Source organism: Neolamprologus multifasciatus, chromosome 2 (assembly GCF_963576455.1).
Source record: "Neolamprologus multifasciatus chromosome 2, fNeoMul1.2, whole genome shotgun sequence".
NCBI classification, from domain to species: Eukaryota; Metazoa; Chordata; class Actinopteri; order Cichliformes; family Cichlidae; genus Neolamprologus; species Neolamprologus multifasciatus.
The window spans coordinates 210,388-232,908 of record NC_140440.1 but is presented as its reverse complement, the minus strand read 5'-3'; the positions used below and the strand labels follow the sequence as shown (position 1 = coordinate 232,908).

The following is a 22,521-nucleotide window of genomic DNA, read 5'->3' as shown; positions in this document are numbered from 1 at the left end:
GGTTTTGCAGGTAAATGCACATGTGCATGCAGATCGAGCCTTTTATTCACAGCATGTTTTCAGTGTGGCTCATTTATGACCATAGAAGCAGCCATGACATCCCAGAATTCATAGCAACGCACTTTCACTCCAGGAAAAGAAACCTTGAGGATGGCTGACAAACTCAGGTGATAGATAGGTATGGCTGACACAACTGATTCCTGTCAGGAGCTCGTCAGAGGCTTGCTGTGATCAGGCAGGATTCACATGGCTTCATTTTTACTTCAGTCACAGAAAGTCTGGGAGGGGGTAGGAACTCCAGGCCTCGAGGGGCTGCAGGTTTTAGATCTTGGTACACCCGAATCAAATGATTACTTCATTAACAGGCCTCTGGAGAACTTCAAGACATGTTGAGGTCATTTAGCCATTTAAATCAGCAGACACGTCTAAAACCTGCAGGACGTTGAGGCCTGGAGTTCTCCACCCCTGCTCTAGATTGCGTATGCAGCAGGAACGTAGCAGAATGATTTTGAGGTTTTTTCATTTTACAGTTTTTATGTCTAATGAGGACAGTTTCACCTGTTCTCATTTATGTGACCTGCTGGAACATGCCAACATCAGTGAGGTGAAGTGAGTTTAGTTTGTGGATGGGAATATGATCTGTCTCATGGACGCTGTTTCCATCACAGTGTTACTGAGTCCACAGAGCAACAAACTCCACAAATGCTCCTTTTTTTGTCACCTGTTTTATCAGATGACATTAAAAGTGGTGAAATGAGGTCATTTCTGCACTGAATCCAAAGAGGCCACAAAGGTGGAGCAGGCATGTGGTGATGATGTGAGCTGATCATCACTTCCTGTTTGGAGACATGAATCATCTGAAATGTGAAGGTTCATCTCCAGGCTCTTTGTGACGGGTCTGGATTTTCCTACATCTGAGTTTCAATGGTTCAGGTAGACTGAGCGGGTCGGGCTTGACACAGTGGAAAGGTTCCTTGTGTCTCTGAGTTTTAGTATCCTCATCAGTAACTACAAACAAAATAAATACAGTCATGTTTAAAATAAAACAAGTTAAATGTCCCAGGTCAGGTTCTCCTTTCAGGTGTTACTAATCCAATCCAATGTAACTTTGAGGTGAATATAGTTTGATTTCAGCGACTGACTGAGTTATTTAAACAGTTTCATTTGAATGTCCTGTGTTTTTATAGCCTTTTTCCCTGCAGTAACCACACAGTAACGTACTTTTACTGGAGTACTTTGAAGTACATGTCAGGTAGTTCAGTCTGAGTACATAAAATAAACTGTAAACAAAACCATAAAGATATACAAAAAGGTCTTCCCTTCAATCAGTGGACGCTGCGATGCACGCGTGAGGCAGCAGGGGGCGCCATTGAGCCGGCGTTTATGAACACTTCCGGTACAAAAGAAGCGGCTGTGAGACGGACAGTAGCTAACGGTAGCCTCTGCAGTACGTTTATTCGACTTAATTATTTTTTTACTCTACTAAAATGTTTGAGGCCGGAAATCTGTCGCTGACACACACGCGAGCTTCACGCTAACGGTAGAAACCACAGTGACGAAGAGAGAGGTGCTAACGGCTAAAAGTGAACTGCTAAGAGGAGCAGTGACGGTGACAGCGGAAGCTAACAGTTTATTGCTAACAGTAAGTAAAGTTTAAGCTCAACTGCACACATGTCACATTTAAAGTATCGGTGTGTCTGAATCTACTGTTTAAATCTTGAAGAGCCAGGCCGTGTTTCTAATTCTTGTAAAGATAAAACTCCATCATCATCATCATCGGTGACAGCAGGGTCACTGGGTCACCAAAAGCGTTTCTTTCGGCTCCTGGTGACCTTAGTGTGATCCCTGTAGCTCCACGGGTTTAGCTGGTCCTGGTTTTATGTATCAGGCTCAGATTAGGAACTCTTGACTTTCTGAACAGAGACGAAGCAGCTTCTGGTACGGAGAAAAGGTGCGAGTTTCAAAGGTCCCTCCTGTTTCCTTTTCCTAACCTCTTTTACTTGCCCTCGGTGGAAGGATCATTGAGGTAAAGGAAAGGTGGGTAGGAGACGTACGCTGAGGAAAGGAACGGCCTCACACTCGTTTCTTTTAACAGCGTGACACTGCAGAACATGGACTACAGATTTATTTTCTTTCATCCAGATCTCTTATCTAAATTCCATCGCTGTTTTTAGAGAAAAAAAATGCGTAAAACCTGAGTTTGCGCTGGGTTATTTTGGTTAGCAGCCTTCACGCTCCCTCCTTGGGAGTCACTAATTCAGCTGCTTCTGCTACCTCACAGAGTAAATTTGTCCCATTGCATATAATATCCAGATACTGCTGTCGCAGCACCTTTTGAGGAGGAATTCTGCGACTGCATTAAATTTCCTCCATCACCACTGATTCCAGCTGACCTGAAGTAAACACAAACCCTACAGTACCACAACAAAGGACATCATTAATGAACACTGATCATACAGAACCTTGAGCATACTTTGTTCATATAGATCGGGGGTAGGCAATGCCAGGCCTCGAGTCCTGCAGGTTTTAGATCTCACCCTGGGTCAACACACCTGAATCAAATGATTAGTTCATTACCAGACCCCTGGAGAACTTCAAGACATGTTGCGGAGGTAATTTAGCCATTTGAATCAGCTGTGTTTGATCAAGGACACATCTAAAACCTGCAGGACACCGGCACTTGAGGCCTGGAGTTTCCTACCCCTGATATAGATCATAATTTTAGCTCGTACAGCGTTCTTTGTGCAACAGTACCTCAACAGGAAGTAGTTTTTATTCCAGCAGTGTGATGCTCAGCTGTGAGTTTAACCGCTGCTGTTCAAAACTATAAATCTATCAGCGGGGTATGGATGGAATGGAAAATGGAGTCAGAAGGAACATTTACATGATCCACTTTGGTCATGTTTGTTTTCATGCGTAGTCAGATGTTTTTTCCCCTCCCCTTTCATAAAGGATGCTCCAGCATCTCTTATGCTAAAGGAAGCAAGATACCTGTTCCCCTATGAACAAGGATCAGATGGATTCATACACACCTGGCTGAGGTGTGTATGAAACGTGTGGGACTCTGTTCTTCCATGTTTATGTAGTTTTATTTTCTTAAATCTCACAGCATGGATTCATTAAAAGAATTACCGAGGGTTGTTACTGATTGGCTGCAGGGTATCGTCACAGGTGGATCAAAGCAGACTGATTCATGTCTAAAACCGACAATCAATAACACTCCAGCTGTTACAGGTGCAGGTACCTGAGCTGTTTCTCTGGTCTCCATCCTCACCTGTGCCGTGAAGGTGAATCATTAAGTCAGAGATGAGCAGCTCTGTAAGTCATCTTCTTCTTCTGTGGTATAACCTGTTCAGCTGTCACACTGTCAGCTGGTGTTTACTTGGTCAAGTGTGTTAAGCTCCACCTCCTGCTGTTCTATTTTCAGGTTCAGAGGAAGAGGCGGAGCCCACAAAGTCCTCCGGTTTCTAGACACAATGCCAAGAGCGGGAGAGCTGCGAGTACCAGGAGGACGGCGAACGCCGACAGTGATCCCACCACCCCAACAGAGACCATTGATGTGATGGACGGTCAGTCCCGATCAGTACACTCACTTTCCGACTGATCGAACAGTCATTGATAGGCCTGCATCTACAGGTGTTTTCAGACCAGACCTGACTCATCTAGACACACTCAACCTCTCGGCCAATCAGAGAGCTGCTTCTTTTCGAGGTAAAACTGAAGGGAAAAACATGTTCAGACCTCACCGGAACCGATGTAAGTAGCAGGTCCTCACTGCTAAGAGAAATAAACATACCTGAGCTGTCTGCTGAAGGTGACCTCCCACACCTGAAAATGCAGTCAGTGGGTTTCCTGGTGTCTCCTGATCACTGACACACCTGCAGCCCAGAGGAAACAAAATCCACCTGACAGTTAGAAATTCATCAGAGGTGTGATTAACACTTGACTTTAACACCTGAAACTCGCGACCACACGTCTGACACACAGGTGACCAAAAACGGGACAGTCACAGCTGTGTGGGGGACCTCTCTGCTCCTTAAAGTCGTTCGTGCTGGGCACCGCCAAATGGAGCCACTTTGGGTATTAAGAACCACAAGCTGACCACAAGAATCCAGATGTTTGACAGTGTTCATGCCCGTTTATCTCGATTTGTTTACCTGATTATTGGTTATCGATAAAATCACCAGACTTGGAGATGAAACACTTTGATCGTAAAGATGGAGCCGCGTTACATCACTGATGTCGGGTAACGTTGAGAATGATGAATGGTTGAATCTTCTCATCTGCTTCGCTTGGACTGCTCGCCTCCTTTTTTCTTTTTCTTTTTCTTTTAATTATCTGACTGATGCAGGCGTACAGTGAATCCATTTCATCGCCACGCTGTGACACCGTTGGATGGAAACGGTGCCGCATGTCAGGCTAACACAGGCTCCTCCCCTCTTTGTAAGTGTGGGCAGAGCATCTACACGAATCTGAGTTTGTGGTTGTGTGTGTTCAGGTGAGGAGGAGGTGGTCGTGGATCTCACCTGTGAGAGTGGAGCAGAAGCTGCTGTGGTCGACCTGACTACCAACAATGACTCTGTGCTGGTAACTCTCTCTCTCTCTCACACACACACACACACACACACACACACACACAGAGGAAGTGTGCTAATGTCTAATTCTTCTTCTGTGTTTGTTTTTTTGTTTTTCCTGCTGTATCCACAACTTCAGCTGGTGGATGAGGGTAAGTCAGACTTTGTGTTCCAAAGACTAGATTGAGGCCTGAGCTCTCACTAAGGAAGCGGTGACTGTGTGACTGTTTTCACTCAGGTTCTCAGAACTGGAGACCACCTGTACAGAGTTATCTTGTTAGCAGCGATGAAGATGAAGACACACCCCCCGTCCTCAGTGCCACCCTCCTGCCACCGACAAACACCTCCAGGTGATACACCAACCCCTACACACTTATGCAGGTGATACAGTCAGTGACCTCACTCAAAATGTTTTTGTGTTTCAGGTCAACTCCAGGGACAATCAGCTGTCCTGTGTGTCTGGACGGATACTCAGAGGTCAGTCACACGTGTGTGTGTGTGTGTGTGTGTGTGTGTGTGTGTGTGTGTGTGTGTGTGTGTGTGTGTGTGTTCAGACTGTTCAGCATGAATAAAGCAGAAAAATTAACTTTATTGACACAGAGTGCCAGCAGCGAGGTTCTTTCTTTATCCTGCTGCACATGCTCAGTGTGAGCTCCGAGGACGCTTCCTTCAGGGTGAGCGTGCTCAGAAAGTCTACAAACATAACATCCTTATAGAATATGATGTAACACTATAGATCAACTTACCTCAGAATATATAAAGCATATAAACAATTACAGCAATATGATGCAACAAACACAGCAGTGCTACTGATCCAAAATACTCAAAGCTTCATAGAACTGAAACCAACATTTATTTTTAGCTCCATTCAGCTGCTGATACATACTTTAGGTTTCTGAACATTAAACTTGTTGCTGCCTTTCATAGTGTGTAACTTGAAGGCCCTGAGTACTTTCTCCCACACTGAAAACACTGGAATGATACAATTATTTGAACATTATCTAATAAGACTGATTCAGGACAGACAGTTAGTGATGTTAAACTTTTCTAGCAGTCCTTCACAAACAGGGAACAGTCTGTCTATTCTCTCCATCTGTCAGCTGCTGCTGGCTCTTCCTCCTCCTCTTCCTCACACACTGCTGAGTTTGTCCTGGTGGATCATCAGGGGTGCAAAGCCTCACAGATGATGTGCAGCAGTGGGTCCCTCAGTCTGTCCTCACTCTGGACACTTGCAGTTGTCACACATGGAAATCAAATGTGTGATAAGCTGCAGGATTCAAACTTATAAACACATGTTCATACTTTTATTCCACAATCAGAGAGAAAGAAACAGAGAGAGAGTGCAGGACAGACAGACAGGTGACAGTCTCACACTGCTACACAACAGCACAAGAGAAGGAGGATTTAGTGTTTGTGTTATTACGAGTGCTAAACAAGAAGAGTTCCCAGCTGGTACAGTGGACACATGTGTGACTCTGTGATTAAAGCATCTTTCTTTCAGCTTAACGAGTGAACCGTCGGCTCGTTCAAACACGCGTTAAAGTCCGTTTGGCTCGACACCACCGAACAGAGGCAGCAATATAACATAGTTAACATTAACAGTGCAGTGAATCCTGCTTGTGCCATGATATTCAGGACTGCAAACCGAGCAGCATTCACTAGCTGTGTCCCAAAACCTAGGCCGTATCCTCCTGAGGTGGAATTTGAACGACGTGAGGTAGGCTGTCCCAAATTGAAGGCTCCTCCAAATGCGTCCTTCATTTTCCCAGATTTTGAAGGATGGGTCGGGTGTGTCCTTCGTGGCCCACTATATCCCAGAATTCATATCGCGGCCCAGTCAATTCCAGTTGCCAACAATGGCGGCCGCTACTTAGTTTTAATATTACTCTTATTAATCTTTCTGGGTCACAAAATAAACTTTTAAAATATTTCCAGGCGAGAAAGTAGCTGTGTAAAGTTCAAATATCTGCTTTATCAAGATATCGCATATTTGCAAAAGTGCAACGTTTTTGGAGATGTCTGTTACCCGCTAGCCGGGAGGTTGAGGCTCACTAGAGAACAGCGGACACCCGGCACATCGTTATCAGACCTGCCGCCGTCTTTGGCTACTCAGGTTAAACATGTATGTATGTGTATGTCTATATATATATATATATATATATATATATATATATATATATATATATATATATTAGGGGTGCAACGATACACAAAATTCACGGTTCGGTTCGGTTCGATACTTTGGTGTCACGGTTCGATATTTTTTCGATACAAAAAAAATGTTCATGCCTTTTTATTAATTTGTCATTTATTAAATTTTATTTTGACAGCGAATGCGCACCTGCGGACCACTTATGTGCAGCCCTGGTTATTTAGCTCGTCATATTGCAGCCACAGAAATTCTTTTGTCCATGAAACCATAAAGCTGCACTTTCTTTTTTCCTTATAGTCTGATTTGTCATAACCTTTCCGTTTTGTGGTAAGCTTTTCTTTGGCTGTCACTTCTTCACGCTGACCTGTCTTATTTGGCTCAGCAGAACTAAAATATATATCCTGCTGCTTTTACACACGCACTAACATAACGCTCAGCGATTCTCTGCGCGATCAACCTCTCACATGTTTAAGCTGCGGGAGATTTCACTTGTCATGTTTGCATAGTAAGCTAACGATTGATAAGACGATGTCAGAGGAATTGGTGCGCAAATTATCATCACTCACCAATCAGTACTGTCGCTCTCTATACACAGTTCACGCGATTGCAAAGTGAAAGCAAAAAACAAGCGCAAATTCAAACGCGATTTCAGTATGTCACATATTGACAGTGGCCGATGCCAATGACATAATTACCCAGCTACATTTCCAAAAGAATGCAAAAGCATTGACATATATTTTTCCTTCCTAGGATAGGCCGACGGGCAGGGCAGAGATAGATTTTGGTAGCCCGACTGGAAAAAAGCCCCAGGACGTCGGGCTAGCGATTTTGCGAGCCCTGTATCTGATTGAGGAATCACTCATCTTTGGAAAAGAGAGTTTATTATGGAGAAATGTCTCTTTCCAAAATAAAAGCTATACTATACGCTTCTTCTGGGCTATATTCTCAGCAGCATATTAAACATATCAGGTCCCCATAAGGAGAATCGTGTGCTAACGGCTGTCTAAATGACTCGGGTAAAGTTTGTAGCATGCTGCTTGTTGTTTTTCTCTGCTTCCACTTGTCTTTGCACTAGGATGATGTCGGAGTAAATGTGCAGTCATATTGGTTGTGTTCCCACTAGTGCTGTCAGCGTAAATCTGAAATGACACTAACGTCACAACACGGCAAATCTCCGTTAACGAGCTACCGCGGATCACCTCATGAGTGGGGCTGGAAGACGTCAACACATTAACGAGCTAACTGCGCTAACACACTAGTTCCCACCAATTGAGCATTGCTGGCACATCCAACATACTGTTTTACTTTTGTCCATGACAGGCTTACCTTCAGGGTCATACATCACATGAAAACCAAAATAGTTCCAAACGCCAGATCTGAATGAGGGTGGGGGAGGTTCAATTTGCCATGTTGCAACTAGCCTAGCTTCTGTCTCGCTAGCTTGCCCTGCGCTCAGTGAATCTGTGTTCGACTACTCCGCCTAGGCTGCACTGTCGAGCGCAGATCCACTGAGCGCTCAACACAGACAGCATCATCAGAAGGAAAGTTGATAAAATAAATTAAAAATGTTGTATCGTTCGATACATATGCGTACCGAACCGAAAGCACTGTATCGAACGGTTCGATATCGATACGAGTATCGTTGCACCCCTAATATATATATATATAGACATACAGACATACACACACGTGTGTGTGTATGTAATATAATATGTATATAATATGAGGGATGGCTACCGGTATCCGGTGCCATGATGGCACTGGTTCTGACGGTAGTAACCACATCGAAAAGCAGTGCACATTTCGGTGCTTTTTTCTTCCTGAGCTGTGATACACTTTAGATCCTAGCCAATCATTTTACGTTTCCGTGGATAGTAGGCGGGCCCAGGTTCGTACGTTCTTTCACAGCAGAGCTACAGATTAAAAATGCCCCAGGCGAAGCGGTCAAAAGTCTGGTTGTACTTCACAGCAAATTATGCAAACTCAGCAGCTGCAACAAGTGCTTTAAGCTGATACTGTGATACTGTCAAAGGAGGTAACACCTCAAATCCGATGAAACACCTGGCGACGCATAGCGTTTTTTTTTTTTTTTAAAAAAAAGCCGAGAAATGCGCCGTATTTGATAGCTTGCTGCGAGACCTCACACCGTGCACATCTACTGCGGGTGTGGTGCCTGTTATCGGACCCGGAGTTAGCAACATCCCCCAAAAACCCGAAGAGTAGAGTCCTGGCCCCTAGCCCTGCCAGTGTAGCAGAAGTGATGATGGCAGCAGCAGCCGTTCTTCTCTGCGTGAGTAGCTTAATGTTGTTCGTCTGTAATTTACGTTGAGTAGGCTAACCACATTATTAAATTAATGCAGTAAGGTGAACTAGCAAACACCATCATTGCTACATGCGGCTGTCTTCTTGTTTCTGGCCTTCTCTATCTTCGGAGGACCCAGCTCACGTAGACCACGAAGCCTGGGTCCCCCAAAGGATGCGGCCTAAGAATTGGGACACAGCTAGTGTGAGCTCTGAGTAACCTTCAAGATCGACTTTACATCCCTCAGCTCGCTGCTGATTTAATGCAGGGGACATTTCCTTCAGTGTGAGCGTGCTCAGAACAAATTGGTGTTGGTGACTCAAGTGTGCCTAAAAATAGTCCAACACAATGCTTGATGAGATGTGTGCTTCCTGAGGCATTGTGAGTAATGAAATACAGGCTTTACTACATTCACATGGCCACTGATCAATGAACCTAATCAATAAACATACATATGCTGACTCTTATTTTGAAGGTTTCAGTCTGGTTTTGTGTTTTACTTTGAAAGTATTACAGTGACGTTTGAGTGCATTGCTCTAATTGGCTGTTTTTGTTTTGTGTTGTTTTTTAATTTCTTTGTTTGCTTCTTTTTTCTTTTTTTCGCAGATCGTTGGGAGCAGCCGATTGGTCGTGTCCACCCGTTGTGGTCACGTGTTCTGCAGTCAGTGTTTGAGAGACTCTCTGACATCATCACACACCTGTCCCACCTGCAGGAAGAGACTTACTCACCGCCAGTACCACCCCCTGTACATCTGACATCACTCTGAGACCACAGCTGAGTCCTGCTGCCATTGGACCACAGGCCATGATGTTGGTGTTATTTGCTGCTGAATTGTATTTTTTTTTTTCTTTTTTGTGTGTTCGCCTCTTTGGACATTAAAGTGTTCAGTCATAGCTGGTAAACATTATGGATTAATGATTCATGTGTATTGATTTGTTTGTTAAAGCTGAAATAAATTTTGATTTGTTTCACTCATTGATCAGCTGATGGATCTACAAAGTTACGGCAGTAATGTGGAGAATAATACTGCACAATGTACTTTCTGTAATCAGAGTACGGGAAGTACTCATACTCACACACACTGCACTGTTTTAGTCTGACTCTGTGTGTGTGGTGTGTGTGTGTGGTGTGTGTGTTGGGGGGGGGGGGGGATGCTTGCACTGGTGAATTATGGGTAGTGGATCGCAGAGTCACAAGACTAACTTGTGACTCTGCGTCACGTCTCCTGTCTGCAGTGACTCAGAGTCAGCTGACTGAAGAGTTGCTGCTGATTGGCCTAGGCTGACAGAAAAACAGTTAAGTTTAATAAACATGAAACGTGTCAAAGATCAATAAATCAGTCAGACTTGAGAACTTGGACACTCGTTCTGAAGTTTTAAACTTTATTTAAAATGTCCCTGATTGTTTACTTGGTGTTTTTAGAGATAAAGGTTGAGTTATCAGTTGAAAGGTTTTGTCCAGATTTCAGGATCAGGTTTAAAAGGCTTCAGTCACGTGACCATGAGCATATCTTCGGTTTTGATTGGAGAGTAAGCAGCAGAGCCAGAATGTTGATTTATTAATCCAAACCCCGTCAGCTGTGAGCTCTGATCAGTCCGCCTGCTTATTGATAATTAGTTTCATATCGAAAGCCTGCTCTGTGATCAGGTGTTGAAACCGTCTTGTAACGATGACTTTGCGATATTTTATTATGAACTCTAAACAGGTCACATGACTCAGGGAAAGTACCTCATTGGAAAGCCGCTGAGTCATTCCTCGATTGCCATTGGTCCTGTGGGCGGGACTCTGAGAAAAAGCCAATAGAAGGCCAAATCTGTGTTTACTTCCCTGACGTCACAGACGTCGTTTCCCACGTTTGTCGCGGAAGTAAACATAAAGCAGAGCGAGAGATTTCAAAGTGCGTCACAAACTCACCAACTCCCGGACCTGGACACCTCTCAGCGGACATAGACATAAACCCGGCCTCCGGTTGACTATCAGCGAACAACACGCAGACATACACACAGCCTCCGGTTGACGATCAGCGTACAGAGACACAGGTGTACCCGGTGTCAGCGGCAGGATGTCGGTGACTGTTAAGGCCTACCTGCTGGGGAAGGACGAGGCGGTGAAGGAGATCCGCAGGTTCGCGGTGGATCAGGACGTGTCCTGCAGCTTCGAGTACCTGAGCAGGAAAACTGCGGACGTGTTTGGAAACCTGAACAACTTCAACCTGTTTTACCGAGGTGAGCGCGCGGGGGTTCAGATTAGGGAATTACACTCTGATCGCTTCCTGGATTCTTATTGATTGTTTTAAGTTGTGACTGTGAGAGTGGGGACGTAACTGAGTTAGTGCGCAGGCGCACACTCACCTGACCAGACTCACCCGTTTCCCTGTAAACACATGAAACCGTAATCAGCTGTCGAATTAATCTTTATTTATAGTCATGTAAACGGACAAACACCCTCAAAGTTGGTCTGTAATTAGAAAGTCACCTGCAGCCTTTGTAGTTCACCAGTGTGTGACTATTGATGATGATGATGGTGTTGCAGATGAAGATGGGGACCTGGTGGCCTTCTCCTCTGATGATGAGCTCATGATGGGTCTGGGGTGCATGAAGGACTCCACCTTCCGCCTCTTCATCCGAGGTATGTTTGCGGTTTGTATAAATGTTATTGCTCGCTGTATCCGTCCTCCAGCTGTGCTAATAAAGCTTCATTCTTACAGAGAAGAAGGAGCACAGACGGGACTTCCCTCTCCATGCCTTCCCTCCCTTTGCCTTTGGGCCTCCCCCTTCCCCTGCTGGAGGTCCTCCACCTCCCCATGCTGGAGGTCCTCAATCCCCGCCCCATGGGCCACACATGGGTCCACCTCCTCCTCACGTGGCCCCACCCTACACCATGCACCCCAACGTTACCTGTGATGGCTGTGATGGCCCTGTGATCGGGACCCGCTTCAAGTGTTCAGTGTGTCCGAACTACGACCTCTGCTCCTCCTGCCAGGCTAAGGGGAAGCACACTGAGCACGCTCTTCTGCCCATTTGGCACCCACTGCAGGTGAGTCTAAGCAGGTGCAGGTCTGCAGGTGTCCTGTTCAGGCCCTTCAAAACATGACTGCGAGGCTGTGTTTTTCAGTGGTTTCCTCGGGGGAAGTGGATGAAGAGGATGAGACACTGCATGTGGAACCTGAACCAGAACCAGGCTCAGAACCAGGACAACGACCCGGACCAGAACGAGTCTAGCCCTTCCAAACCTGCTGCTGATGCCAACACCCCCTCTGGTGAGTTCTGCCATCTTGGTTAAAGTGATACTTGATCAATAAGTCAGATCAGAGCAGATAAGGTCAGGAAGCGATGTACAAGAGGGAAAATGCAGCAACATTTCAAAATAAAAAGACCGTGTGCGGACTGAATGGTCATGACATCAGAGCCGCGTTTGTGTGGCCCTTTAAACATCCTGTCACAGCACTAAAATAATGTTGTGTGACATCTGTGTGATTTTAAAACATCTTTCATTTCTCCTTGCAGGCTCTCAGACCAACGTGGACTTCCTGAAGAACATTGGCGAGGGCGTGGCAGCCATGTTGAGCCCACTAGGTGAGTGTCAGTCTTATTTAAACAGTTGTTTGATGCTGTAAGGTAAAGACTATGACGTCACTGTGTTTGTGCATGTGAGATGAGTGAACATCTCTAGCTGGCTCTAAAACAGGAAGTGGTGTGTGTGTTTTACACAGGTATCGATGTGGACATCGACGTGGAGCATGAGGGCCAACGGACCAAGGTGACCCCACCTACTCAGAGTGGGGGGGGTGAGGGCGATGAGGAAATGGAGCATACGAGCAGTGAGGGCGGGGCCAGTCTAGGAGCAAAGGTAACTTTTATTTTTATAAAACCTCAAAGTGCTTCATGATGTAAATATCAGAAGAAAGAACAATCAGCTGATCCTGACGGGACAGCAGGGAGGAAGAACTCCCTTTTAACATCTCCTGTGACCTTTTAGCGTGGTGACCCTCAGGTGAGCAAGGACTCTGATGAGGAGTGGACCCACCTGAGCTCCAAAGAGGTCGACCCCTCCACAGGGGAACTGCAGTCCCTGCGGCCCGACAACCAGGAGCAGGGGCCCCTGTCTGAGGGGCAGGCGGGCCCCAGCGGGCTGAGGGAGGCGGCACTGTACCCACACCTGCCTCAAGGTAAGCTGGCGTCCACACTCTGTGACTTTAGTCCTGTTAGTACTGACCTCTAAACCCTGCTGACCTCTGACCTTTTGCCCTCAGAGGCTGACCCCCGCCTGGTTGAGTCGCTTGCCTCGATGCTCTCGATGGGTTTCACTGACGAAGGCGGCTGGCTCACCCGCCTCCTTCAGGCCAAGAACTTTGACATCGGCGCTGCGCTGGACGCCATCCAGTATGCCAAGCAACCCCGCCCACACTAGCACTGATGATATCATCACGATGTCACAACATCCATCTGATTATTTCTGCTCTGTTGTCTGAATGTTAATCAATACTGTCCATTAATCAGTGTTTCTGTTCTCTTTATTGATCATCATGTAAACGTTTCTGTGTGAGCAATAAAAGCATGAAGAAAAGCACAGTCTGTCAGAGTCTCCTCTTTAGAAACAAACAAATGCACAATCACTCTGGGAGACGTTTAACAAGGAAGTCGTCGTCAAAGTTAAAGTTCTCGCCGCTGTCGAACATGGAGGTAACAGGAAGAAGAGGGCGGGGCCTGCTGATTATTCCAGAGCAGGAGGGAGCAGCGACACCACTTACAGACTGACTCCACTCTCCAACTGCAGGCTTCTCCCCCTCCTGCACCTTTGAGTCAGGGCTGAGGAAATTAGCCCACCTGGTGGTGAAGAGGGTGGGGCTACAGGTGTTTATGGTTGAAGGTGTTTGGAGTTTCATACAGTTTAGCTGCAGAGAAGAGCAAAGGTTAAAGGTCAAGTACATGACGAGGAGGCATTCTGCTCTTCTCACAGTCTGAAGGTCATGGGTCTGAGCGCTGAAGGTGAGCAGCTCTGTTTACCTGTTCAGATCTGTGGACATCCTCTGGTCCTGCTTCCTCAGCTCGCTTCCTCTTCCTGTCACAGGTCAAAGCGATGATTTCAGTGTGATTAGTGATGCTGAACTCTAAGTACTCTTTGTGAGCCACTCATCATGAATGAGTAATGAACTGCTGTTCCTCCAAATGTCTTTAAAAACGAGTCTGAATTTATGTGGGATTTTCTCAGATCCACACAGGCTCAAATATGTACACAAACCTCCACTGATATTTGGTTTAATGCTCCTTAGCAAGTTCCACATCGACCCCATGCTTCAACAAGCCTCTTTTCTAACAACATTCACGCTCTGATGGATGCATCGGAGAGCAACTTGGGGTTAGTATCTTGCCCAAGGATACTTGGCATGCAGACTGGAGGAGCCAAGGATCAAACCACCAACCTTCCGATCAGCAGACGACCTGCTCTACCTCCTGAGCTACAGCCACCCCACAGATAAAGATGAAGGCGGTAACCCCAGCGGAGACGGTTTCCTTGAATCTTATTGAACTGAAACAACTAGAAGCTCAGTGTTCCAACATTCACATGTTAGGGTACAACACACATGCTACGGTAAGGTTGAGCCAGGACAACAAGCTGAGATCCCCAAGTGGGATGGAAGAAGGATAGCTGTGAGAGGACCTGAATGACAGGATCATGGCGAGGCTTGAAGCCTGGATCCTCCGAAGATCTACCAGATGACTATCCAGCTGATGCTTGTACAGGTGTTCCTGTAGTTCTTCTTTTATCGTCACTCTGTTCTGGCCAAAACTTTTAAACATGCTGTACAAACAAAGCTGACTTGACTTAAATCTTTCAGTAACTAAGTTGAGCCGGAGGATCAGAGACGATCCTAAATTAATTCAACAGTTCCTTACCCTAACATTCATGCCTGTGATGATGATGATGCCTCCAACAACACCTGTCAACATTCACCTGTCAGTCATCTTGATGCCATGGAGCTGCCTTCGATTTCCTAAATCCTTCTCCTCAGGCTCTGCCTCATCGTCTTGCTCCACCTCCTCAGGTGTGTCCAAGTATTTGCTCCAGCGGCTCACCGGTTCGTCTGTCTGCTCCTCGTCCTCCTGCTGCTTCTCCTGCTGCTCCTGCTTCCTGTAAACGGGAAAGACCTGTGAACACCTGGTGATGTTAAAAGAGGGCGGGGCTACAACACACAGTGGAACTGAAACCTGGTTACCATAGTGACCAAGAATGGTGCTCTTGCTCCTCCATCATGGCTCCTCTCATGGCGTTTAGTTTCTGAACGTGACGTCTGCAGTCTGCCGCATTGCCCCGCCCAAACTCCTACCGTTCAATCAGATGAGATCGATCAGTCACAGGATAAACTAAGAGCAGGCTGGTGAATGCAATGACATCCTCACACTGAGCTGTTTATGTGACCTCTGATTGATAAGAAACACAGTTTATACATTAATGATACCCATGAACCATCCTGCGTGACACCCACGAAGACTAGCCAGAGAACAGAAAGTACAGCAATAAAGGTTATTCAAAGCAGTAGGGTACGAGTGAACACAGTCAACAGGTGTTTTCTTTCTGTTTGTTAATGATTACAGATCAATATAAGGTTTAGAACTTAAAAATAAAAGCATGAATTGATGATATTGTTATTGATAAAGCGACAGATAGATTCTGACCTTCAGCAATGACTGTTTCTCTCCACACAGTTTACAGCTCCACTTCCTCGCCTTCTTCACCTGTCAGACAAAACATAGGGCAAAGAAATAAATGGACCTCATATTGATCTTCTGATTGTTATCCGTGATTGTTATTGTGATTTGTAGAATTATTGATAAACGATCAGCTGTTAATATCAGTGCCCTAGCCTATGTGCCTATGTAAAGTGTTGGAGTGTTTACACTGTAAGGGTGGCGCTGTCACTTGGTGTTCGCTCTCTCTGGGATAGAGTATCACTTCCTGTTCCTGTTCTAACACACAGTGGTGTTTTTGTGTAGCTTATCTGCGTCCCCAATTTAATTCAAACTTCTAGATAACTTATTTCATAGTGTAATCTTCATGTGCTTTGTGCAAGTGACAACACTATGTGTTGATTCACCCGCTAATGGTTTTCACAGTATTCACTCACTAGCTATGTCCCAAAACGTAGACTGCATCCTTCGGAGGACCCGGCCTTCGCGGTCTACTTGGGCCGGGTCCTAATCAATAATATAAATCAAATTAATTTCAATTACATTTGGAGAAACAAGCAACATTATATTAGGAAGAATGATATAGTGAAGTCATTTGAAGAAGGAGGTTTGAATGCGATTGATTTTGAAGCAATTGATGGTTCAATGGATGTTAACATATAACAAATTCATAGATAAATGTGCCATATCATGTACTCAAAGTAAATTAATTAAAGTTGTGAAAGCCATTCCCCCTGCAATGATTTAGATGGCTGGCCAGTTTTACGGTGGCCCCTAGAGACAAAGCACGTACAAACTCCAAAACACTTGCAAACTCCAAAACACTTGCAAACTCCAAAACACATGCAAACTCCAAAACACTTGCAAACTCCAAAACACATGCAAACTCCAAAACACATGCAAACTCCAAAACACTTGCAAACTCCAAAACACTTGCAAACTCCAAAACACATGCAAACTCCAAAACACTTGCAAACTCCAAAACACATGCAAACTCCAAAACACATGCAAACTCCAAAACACTTGTAAACCCCAAAGCACATGCAAATTCCAAAACACAACGGAAGTGCTCCAGGACGCTAGGGGCAGTGTTGAGCTTTTGTTACCTAGTAACTACACAAGCCAGGATGTACCAATGACCGGATTTGGGGTCTGCAGCCTTAAAGTCCGCATTTTAAGGCCGATTACGTCACAGCGACACGACGAAGGCTGTCCCAATTCAAAGGCTGCTCGAAATGCGGCCCTCAAATGCGTCCTTAATTTCCCTGAATTTTAAGAATGGGTCGCTGTAGCCTTCATGGCCCAACATATCCCAGATTTCATAGCTCGCCTGTGGTGTGGATAATTTTGCCGAAAAAAACGGCTGAAGCGGAGCCGCCAAGAGTAAACTTTCAGAAGTAAGTACTGAATATTATGTCACTTATTTATGCGCAAATGTTTTTTATAATGAAGAACATTAAAACATTACTGTTGGCCACATGTCGGGAAAGTTATGTGACATTAGCGATGTTTGTACTAACTTGGTTTTAAAGCCTTTACTCCAAAATATACGCCGTTCAATAGTTGACTTTAATCTTACAGAGAATGTGATGATTTTATGGATAATTAAAGTCAGTCATATATCCACAAACACAACAGGCTGAAAGTCAGTGATGCTGCTCGGTTTGCAGTCCTGAATATCACGGCACAAGCAGGATTCACTGCACTGTTAATGTTAGCTATGTTATATTGCTGCCACTGTTCGGTGGTGTAGAGCCAAACGGACTTTAACGTGTGTTTGAACGAGCTGACGGTTCACTCGTTAAGCTGAAAGAAAGGTGCTTTAATCACAGGAGTCACACACGTGTCCACTGTACCATCTGGGAACTCTTCTTGTTTCGTAATAACACAGTCCTCCTTCTTTTGTGCTGTTTTGTAGCAGTGTATACACCTGAGGCTGTCACCTGTCTGTCTGTCCTGCACTCTCTCTCTTTTTCTTTCTCTCTGATTGTGTAATAAAAGTATGAACATGTATTTATAAGTTACATTTGTGTTTGAATCCTGCAGCTTATCACGCATTTGATTTCCATGTGTGACAACTGCAAGTGTCCAGAGTGAGGACAGACTGAGGGACTCACTGCTGCACATCATCTGTGAGGCTTTGCACCCCTGATGATCCACCAGGACTCAGCAGTGTGTGAGGAAGAGGAGGAGGAAGAGCCAGCAGCAGCTGACAGATGGAGAGAATAGACAGACTGTTCCCTGTTTGTGAAGGACTGCTAGGAAAGTTTAACATAACTAATTGTCTGTCCTGAATCAGTCTTATTAGGTAATGTTCAAATAATTTTATCATTCCAGTGTTTGCAGTGTGGGAGAAAGTACTCAGGGCCTTCAAGTTACACACTATGAAAGGAAGAAACAAGTTTAATATTCAGAAACCTAAAGTATGTATCAGCAGCTGAATGGAGCTAAAAATAAATGTTTGTTTCAGTTCTATGAAGCTTTGAGTATTTTGGATTAGTAGCAGTGCTGTGTTTGTTGCATCATATTGCTGTAATTGTTTATATGCTTTATATATTCTGAGGTAAGTTGATCTATAGTGTTACATCATATTCTATAATGATGCTATGTGTTTGTATACTTTCTGCCCAGTTTGACCCATTTAGCAGAAGTCAGCCTGTTTAAGGCTCTGATATCTATTCTGTATGACTTAAAGCAGTTATGACATGGTCTGATTTTCTCACCCAATAAAGGAATATTCAATATATCAGTCTACTCTTCATTTTATCAGAAACAGTTATCACAGCTCATATAATTTCTTTTTACACACGTATGTAAGCAATGAGCCAAATTTAGTAATGCCAACATACTGAAGGAACAACATTTCTCTCTTATATATGATACACCTATATATGCACTGTCAAAGATACTTGTCTTTGAGTGAAGATTTAAGGTGATAAGACCTATAAATAACTGCAACTTGAATCTACTGTGGCTCAGTATTTGACACAGAGTTCATGTTCACTGCTGTAATAGCTAATAATGATTAATATAATAACTATAATATTGGCCATATTATATTTACATTACCAAAGTGATATGACTTTAGTCTCATGAACAACATTAGCTAATTGTTATTTACTAACTAATCTTAAATGACTGTTCAGTACAGAAATGAAGCCCAAAAATCATGTTTTACTGTCCTGTGGTCTCAACCTCAGATACTTATCAAATCACACAAAGCTCTTGTAGAAACAAACAAACAAATGAACAAAATATGTTTTCCTTCATTTCTGTCAAACAAAATTGTATGACACGTTACCAGCGGTTAGTATCATGGTTGCTAGGCAACCTGGGAAGCGCGACAGAGACTAGACCGTCCCATACAGACAAACTTGCCGTTTATTTTGCAAATCGAGCTCAACACTGCCCCTAGCGTCCTGGAGCACTTCCGTTGTGTTTTGGAATTTGCATGTGCTTTGGGGTTTGCATGTGTTTTGGAGTTTGCAAGTGTTTTGGAGTTTGCATGTGTTTTGGAGTTTGCATGTGTTTTGGAGTTTGCAAGTGTTTTGGCATTTGCATGTGTTTTGGAGTTTGCAAGTGTTTTGGAGTTTGCAAGTGTTTTGGAGTTTGCATGTGTTTTGGAGTTTGCAAGTGTTTTGGAGTTTGTACGTGCTTTGTCTCTAGGGGCCACCGTACAGTTTAACCTATTCTTCCTCTATAATTTGTGTCCTTAATAATCGTTGATTGCCAATTTAAAGGAAAGGCACGCAATAATAGATTTTTAAGGACAATTCTCACCAAACAACTTTTCCCTTCTCAACTAAAAAAAATATTTAGAGATTATAATTCATAAGTTTTTGACTATCTTTCCAATTCCACCTAAAGCAAAAGAAAATCATTTTTAAATTTTAAATGCCATATATCCGTCCAATGACTATCTTCAGAAGAAATTCAATATAGATACAAACACGCACTTTCTGCAATACTGATATTGAGACTACAGAGCATCTTTTTTTATTCATGTGAAAGTTCCATCTTTTTGGGATGGTTTTCAGTACTGGTTAACCTCTAAAAATATTGACTGCCCTTCTCTAACCTTTCAAGTAATTATTATTATTTGGCCGACAAACAAAAAATTAAAAAAAAAAAATAGAATTTGGGATTAACAACTTATTTACAGTCGCAAATTTTTTCATTCACAAATGTCGCTTCTTGGAAATTACTCCGATTTTTGCTGGCTTTAAATATGAAATCCTGCTGTGGAAGGCTTCATTAGACAAGTGTAACCTAAATAAAGCTCACACCTTACTTGGATTTTTGATGCAGCTTTTTAATTGATGTAGCTAGATTGTATGTGCGTACTTTTGTTTTTTACTTTTATATGACAGGTCACCTTACCTATGGAAGCCCGTTTCCGCCACTAAAAAAGAACGAAAGAAAGAAAAAGGATACTTAACTCGAAATTTCGAGTTATCTTTCTCGAAATTTCGACTTATTTTCTTGAAATTTCGACTTCGAAATTTCGAGTTATGGATCCTTTTTTTATTATTATTTTTATTGGCTGCTTTATGGTATTTCTGGCCTATAATGTTCTTTAAATGTTCTTTGTTCGACGACTGCTTTGTCCTTAACCACTTATACCTGTATGTAACTTTTTGTTGACATGTAAATTAAGAGCTTTAATTGTTATTTTGTTTGAAAATAAAAAAATAAATTGAAAAAACTGCTGGGATATCGTCATGTGTCAGCGCCACAGGAGCACCTCAGGTGACTTTGATTTTCTGGCATCACACAGGTGAGCGTGGATACGGGTGCCTAATGTTTTGTCCACAATCACTGATGATGACTTTATGTTATAAACAGCGCGCGTTCACTGTGACGTCAGTGTAAGCCGTCTGAGAACGGCTCCGTTACTAATAAATACGCTGATTACCCAGGGTTCTCCAGCCTGAGAAAAGCACCTGCATGCTAACCCTGTTAGCTTGTTAGCCTCACGCTGTCCGCTCTCACCTGTTGCACCTGGAAGCTCTGACAGCGGAAACACCTGACGACGTGAAACTCCTGACCCATGGCCCCACGGTCCCGTTGCTTCCGGTGTCCGTCCGGACTGTTCAGTTTTCGCGGGTCTGTTTCAACCCGGGTTCCACGTCACAGCTTGCGTGACAGCAGTAGCGGCCACAGTAAGCGCGCCCCCTGCAGGCCAGAGGATGACGTTTTCGGGGGCGACTCGAGGGGCTCAGCTCCCAGTCACATGTCAGGCGTACGTAGTCTTCTATTATTTCTATTATTTCTTCTAGTATTAGCAGAATATGCTGCTTGCTAATGTCGTCTGCGCCTCACATTTGAAAACATTCATTCAACTGGGACACATGACGATGCCGTCCCCAAAAGCAGCCTTCTCAGGCTACGTTCACACTGCAGGTCTTAATGCTCAATTCCGATTTTTTGGTCAAATCCGATTTTTTTTGTCTGCTTGTTCACACTACAAATAAAATGCGACAGCAAACGCGCTCTAGTGTGAACGCTCAAAGCGCCCGCATGCGCAAAAGAAGACGTCACACACAACGCGCTCTGTTTAGACCCAGACCAAACAGTATTGTTTGACTGATGGCCCTTAATATAAAGACTTCGGACTTCACGTTTCCCAATTTTTGCTTTAAGTTATTTTGTTATTTACATAATAATGTAGATAACCTAATAATGATCCTTATTGCTGTTTTAGAGGAGCGGCGCTTCAAATGATAGTTGCAGATTTCTGTCAGAATCTGCACATTATACAGTACAAATAAAATGTTCACGTTTCTCCAACGTTGTCTTCCCAGCAGTTTCACCGGATGGCCAGGAAGCGTTCACGATGTCTTCTCCTGCGCTGATAATCGGCGTCTGTCTTGTGTCAGTAAAAGACGGATTAAATGCGACTTGACCGTTCACACAGCAGTCACTTTCTAAAACATCGAATATGTATCGGATTCAGTACCACATACGAAAGTGGCCCTGAAAATATCGGATTTGTGCCGTTCACACTGTCATAGCATGATCGGATATGGGTCGCATAGGGTAAAAAAAAATCGGATTTGATGCGCTTTCGCCTGCAGTGTGAACGTAGCCTTAGTTTGAGGTGTCTAGGAAAAATCTCAATAATATACACAGTTTTTATAGTGGACCCTTTAAATTCAGCTCAGTTTAATTTATACAGCATCAAATCACAACAGCAGTCACCTCAAAGTCCTTTATACTGTAAGACCCTACATTAATACTGATCATGCGAAAAAAAAGTATTTTTAAGAGGAAGAAACCACCGACAGGCTCAGCCTCTGTAGAGGCCTACAGAACACGAAATGACTAATTAAGGGAATTGGAACAAGAACACCAAACCAGAAATCAGAATCAGGATTAAGAAAACAAAAATAAATGACAAAAAAGTTTAAAACAGGGTTTTTCCAAGCCAAGGATCCTAGAGTGACACTAGCAGCAATATCGCATGCCTTCGACTGAGAGTCAAATCCATCCAATCATGCTCCAGGATGAGTCTAGTAGAACAAAATATCAGCATGTGACCTTACCTGGTGCACAGGTGAGTCTGACATCTCGTTTTACTTTATCAGGTGAAGTTTGGCTCAGTGGATTATCACCAAAACTGCAGGTAACGATTTTCCCATGCTCTGAAAAAGTGTGTCACTTCCTGCATCAGTGCTGAGGTCAGAGGTCACATGAACCTACAAACACCTGCTCACCAGTTTATCAAAACTAATCTACTTTAAACGTCTTTTCTGAAAGTGTAACTGTGTCATTAATAAAAATCTTATAAACCTGAAGTAAGA

At 43.9% G+C, this 22,521-nt stretch overlaps 4 protein-coding genes across 11 annotated transcripts in view; 3 read left to right on the top strand and 1 right to left on the bottom strand.

Annotated features, from left to right (window-relative positions):
- The window catches only part of polr2b (RNA polymerase II subunit B), a 221,312-nt gene that overhangs the window by 78,893 nt on the left and 119,898 nt on the right, over positions 1–22,521 (top strand). The window lies entirely within an intron of this gene.
- Positions 99–10,004, top strand: rnf4 (ring finger protein 4). Of its 7 annotated transcripts, XM_085183628.1 has the most exons (10): positions 99–1,642; positions 2,953–3,041; positions 3,235–3,318; positions 3,428–3,569; positions 3,637–3,711; positions 4,499–4,587; positions 4,714–4,726; positions 4,813–4,924; positions 5,000–5,051; positions 9,635–10,004. In XM_085183628.1, the coding sequence occupies exons 3-10, from the start codon at positions 3,307–3,309 to the stop codon at positions 9,782–9,784; spliced, it is 645 nt and encodes a 214-aa protein (XP_085039754.1). In that variant the 5' UTR covers positions 99–1,642; positions 2,953–3,041; positions 3,235–3,306; the 3' UTR covers positions 9,785–10,004. The 7 variants fall into 7 exon arrangements, with proteins under 7 accessions (XP_085039754.1, XP_085039740.1, XP_085039747.1 ...); XM_085183614.1 differs by lacking the exon at positions 2,953–3,041; XM_085183621.1 differs by lacking the exon at positions 2,953–3,041 and having other exon boundaries at positions 3,226–3,318.
- mrnip (MRN complex interacting protein) lies at positions 9,861–22,493 on the bottom strand. Of its 2 annotated transcripts, none has more exons than XM_085183603.1 (6): positions 22,264–22,493; positions 15,707–15,766; positions 15,247–15,353; positions 14,985–15,161; positions 14,036–14,090; positions 9,861–13,923 (listed from the first exon to the last, which is right to left on the bottom strand). In XM_085183603.1, exons 1-6 carry the CDS (start codon positions 22,285–22,287, stop codon positions 13,642–13,644), a joined length of 705 nt encoding a protein of 234 aa, XP_085039729.1. In that variant the 5' UTR covers positions 22,288–22,493; the 3' UTR covers positions 9,861–13,641. The 2 variants fall into 2 exon arrangements, with proteins under 2 accessions (XP_085039729.1, XP_085039727.1); XM_085183601.1 differs by lacking the exon at positions 22,264–22,493 and adding an exon at positions 20,711–21,591.
- sqstm1 (sequestosome 1) lies at positions 11,092–13,598 on the top strand. The gene is made up of 8 exons (XM_085183502.1): positions 11,092–11,254; positions 11,562–11,657; positions 11,737–12,065; positions 12,144–12,288; positions 12,536–12,604; positions 12,742–12,878; positions 13,008–13,197; positions 13,282–13,598. The coding sequence occupies exons 1-8, from the start codon at positions 11,092–11,094 to the stop codon at positions 13,437–13,439; spliced, it is 1,287 nt and encodes a 428-aa protein (XP_085039628.1). The 3' UTR covers positions 13,440–13,598.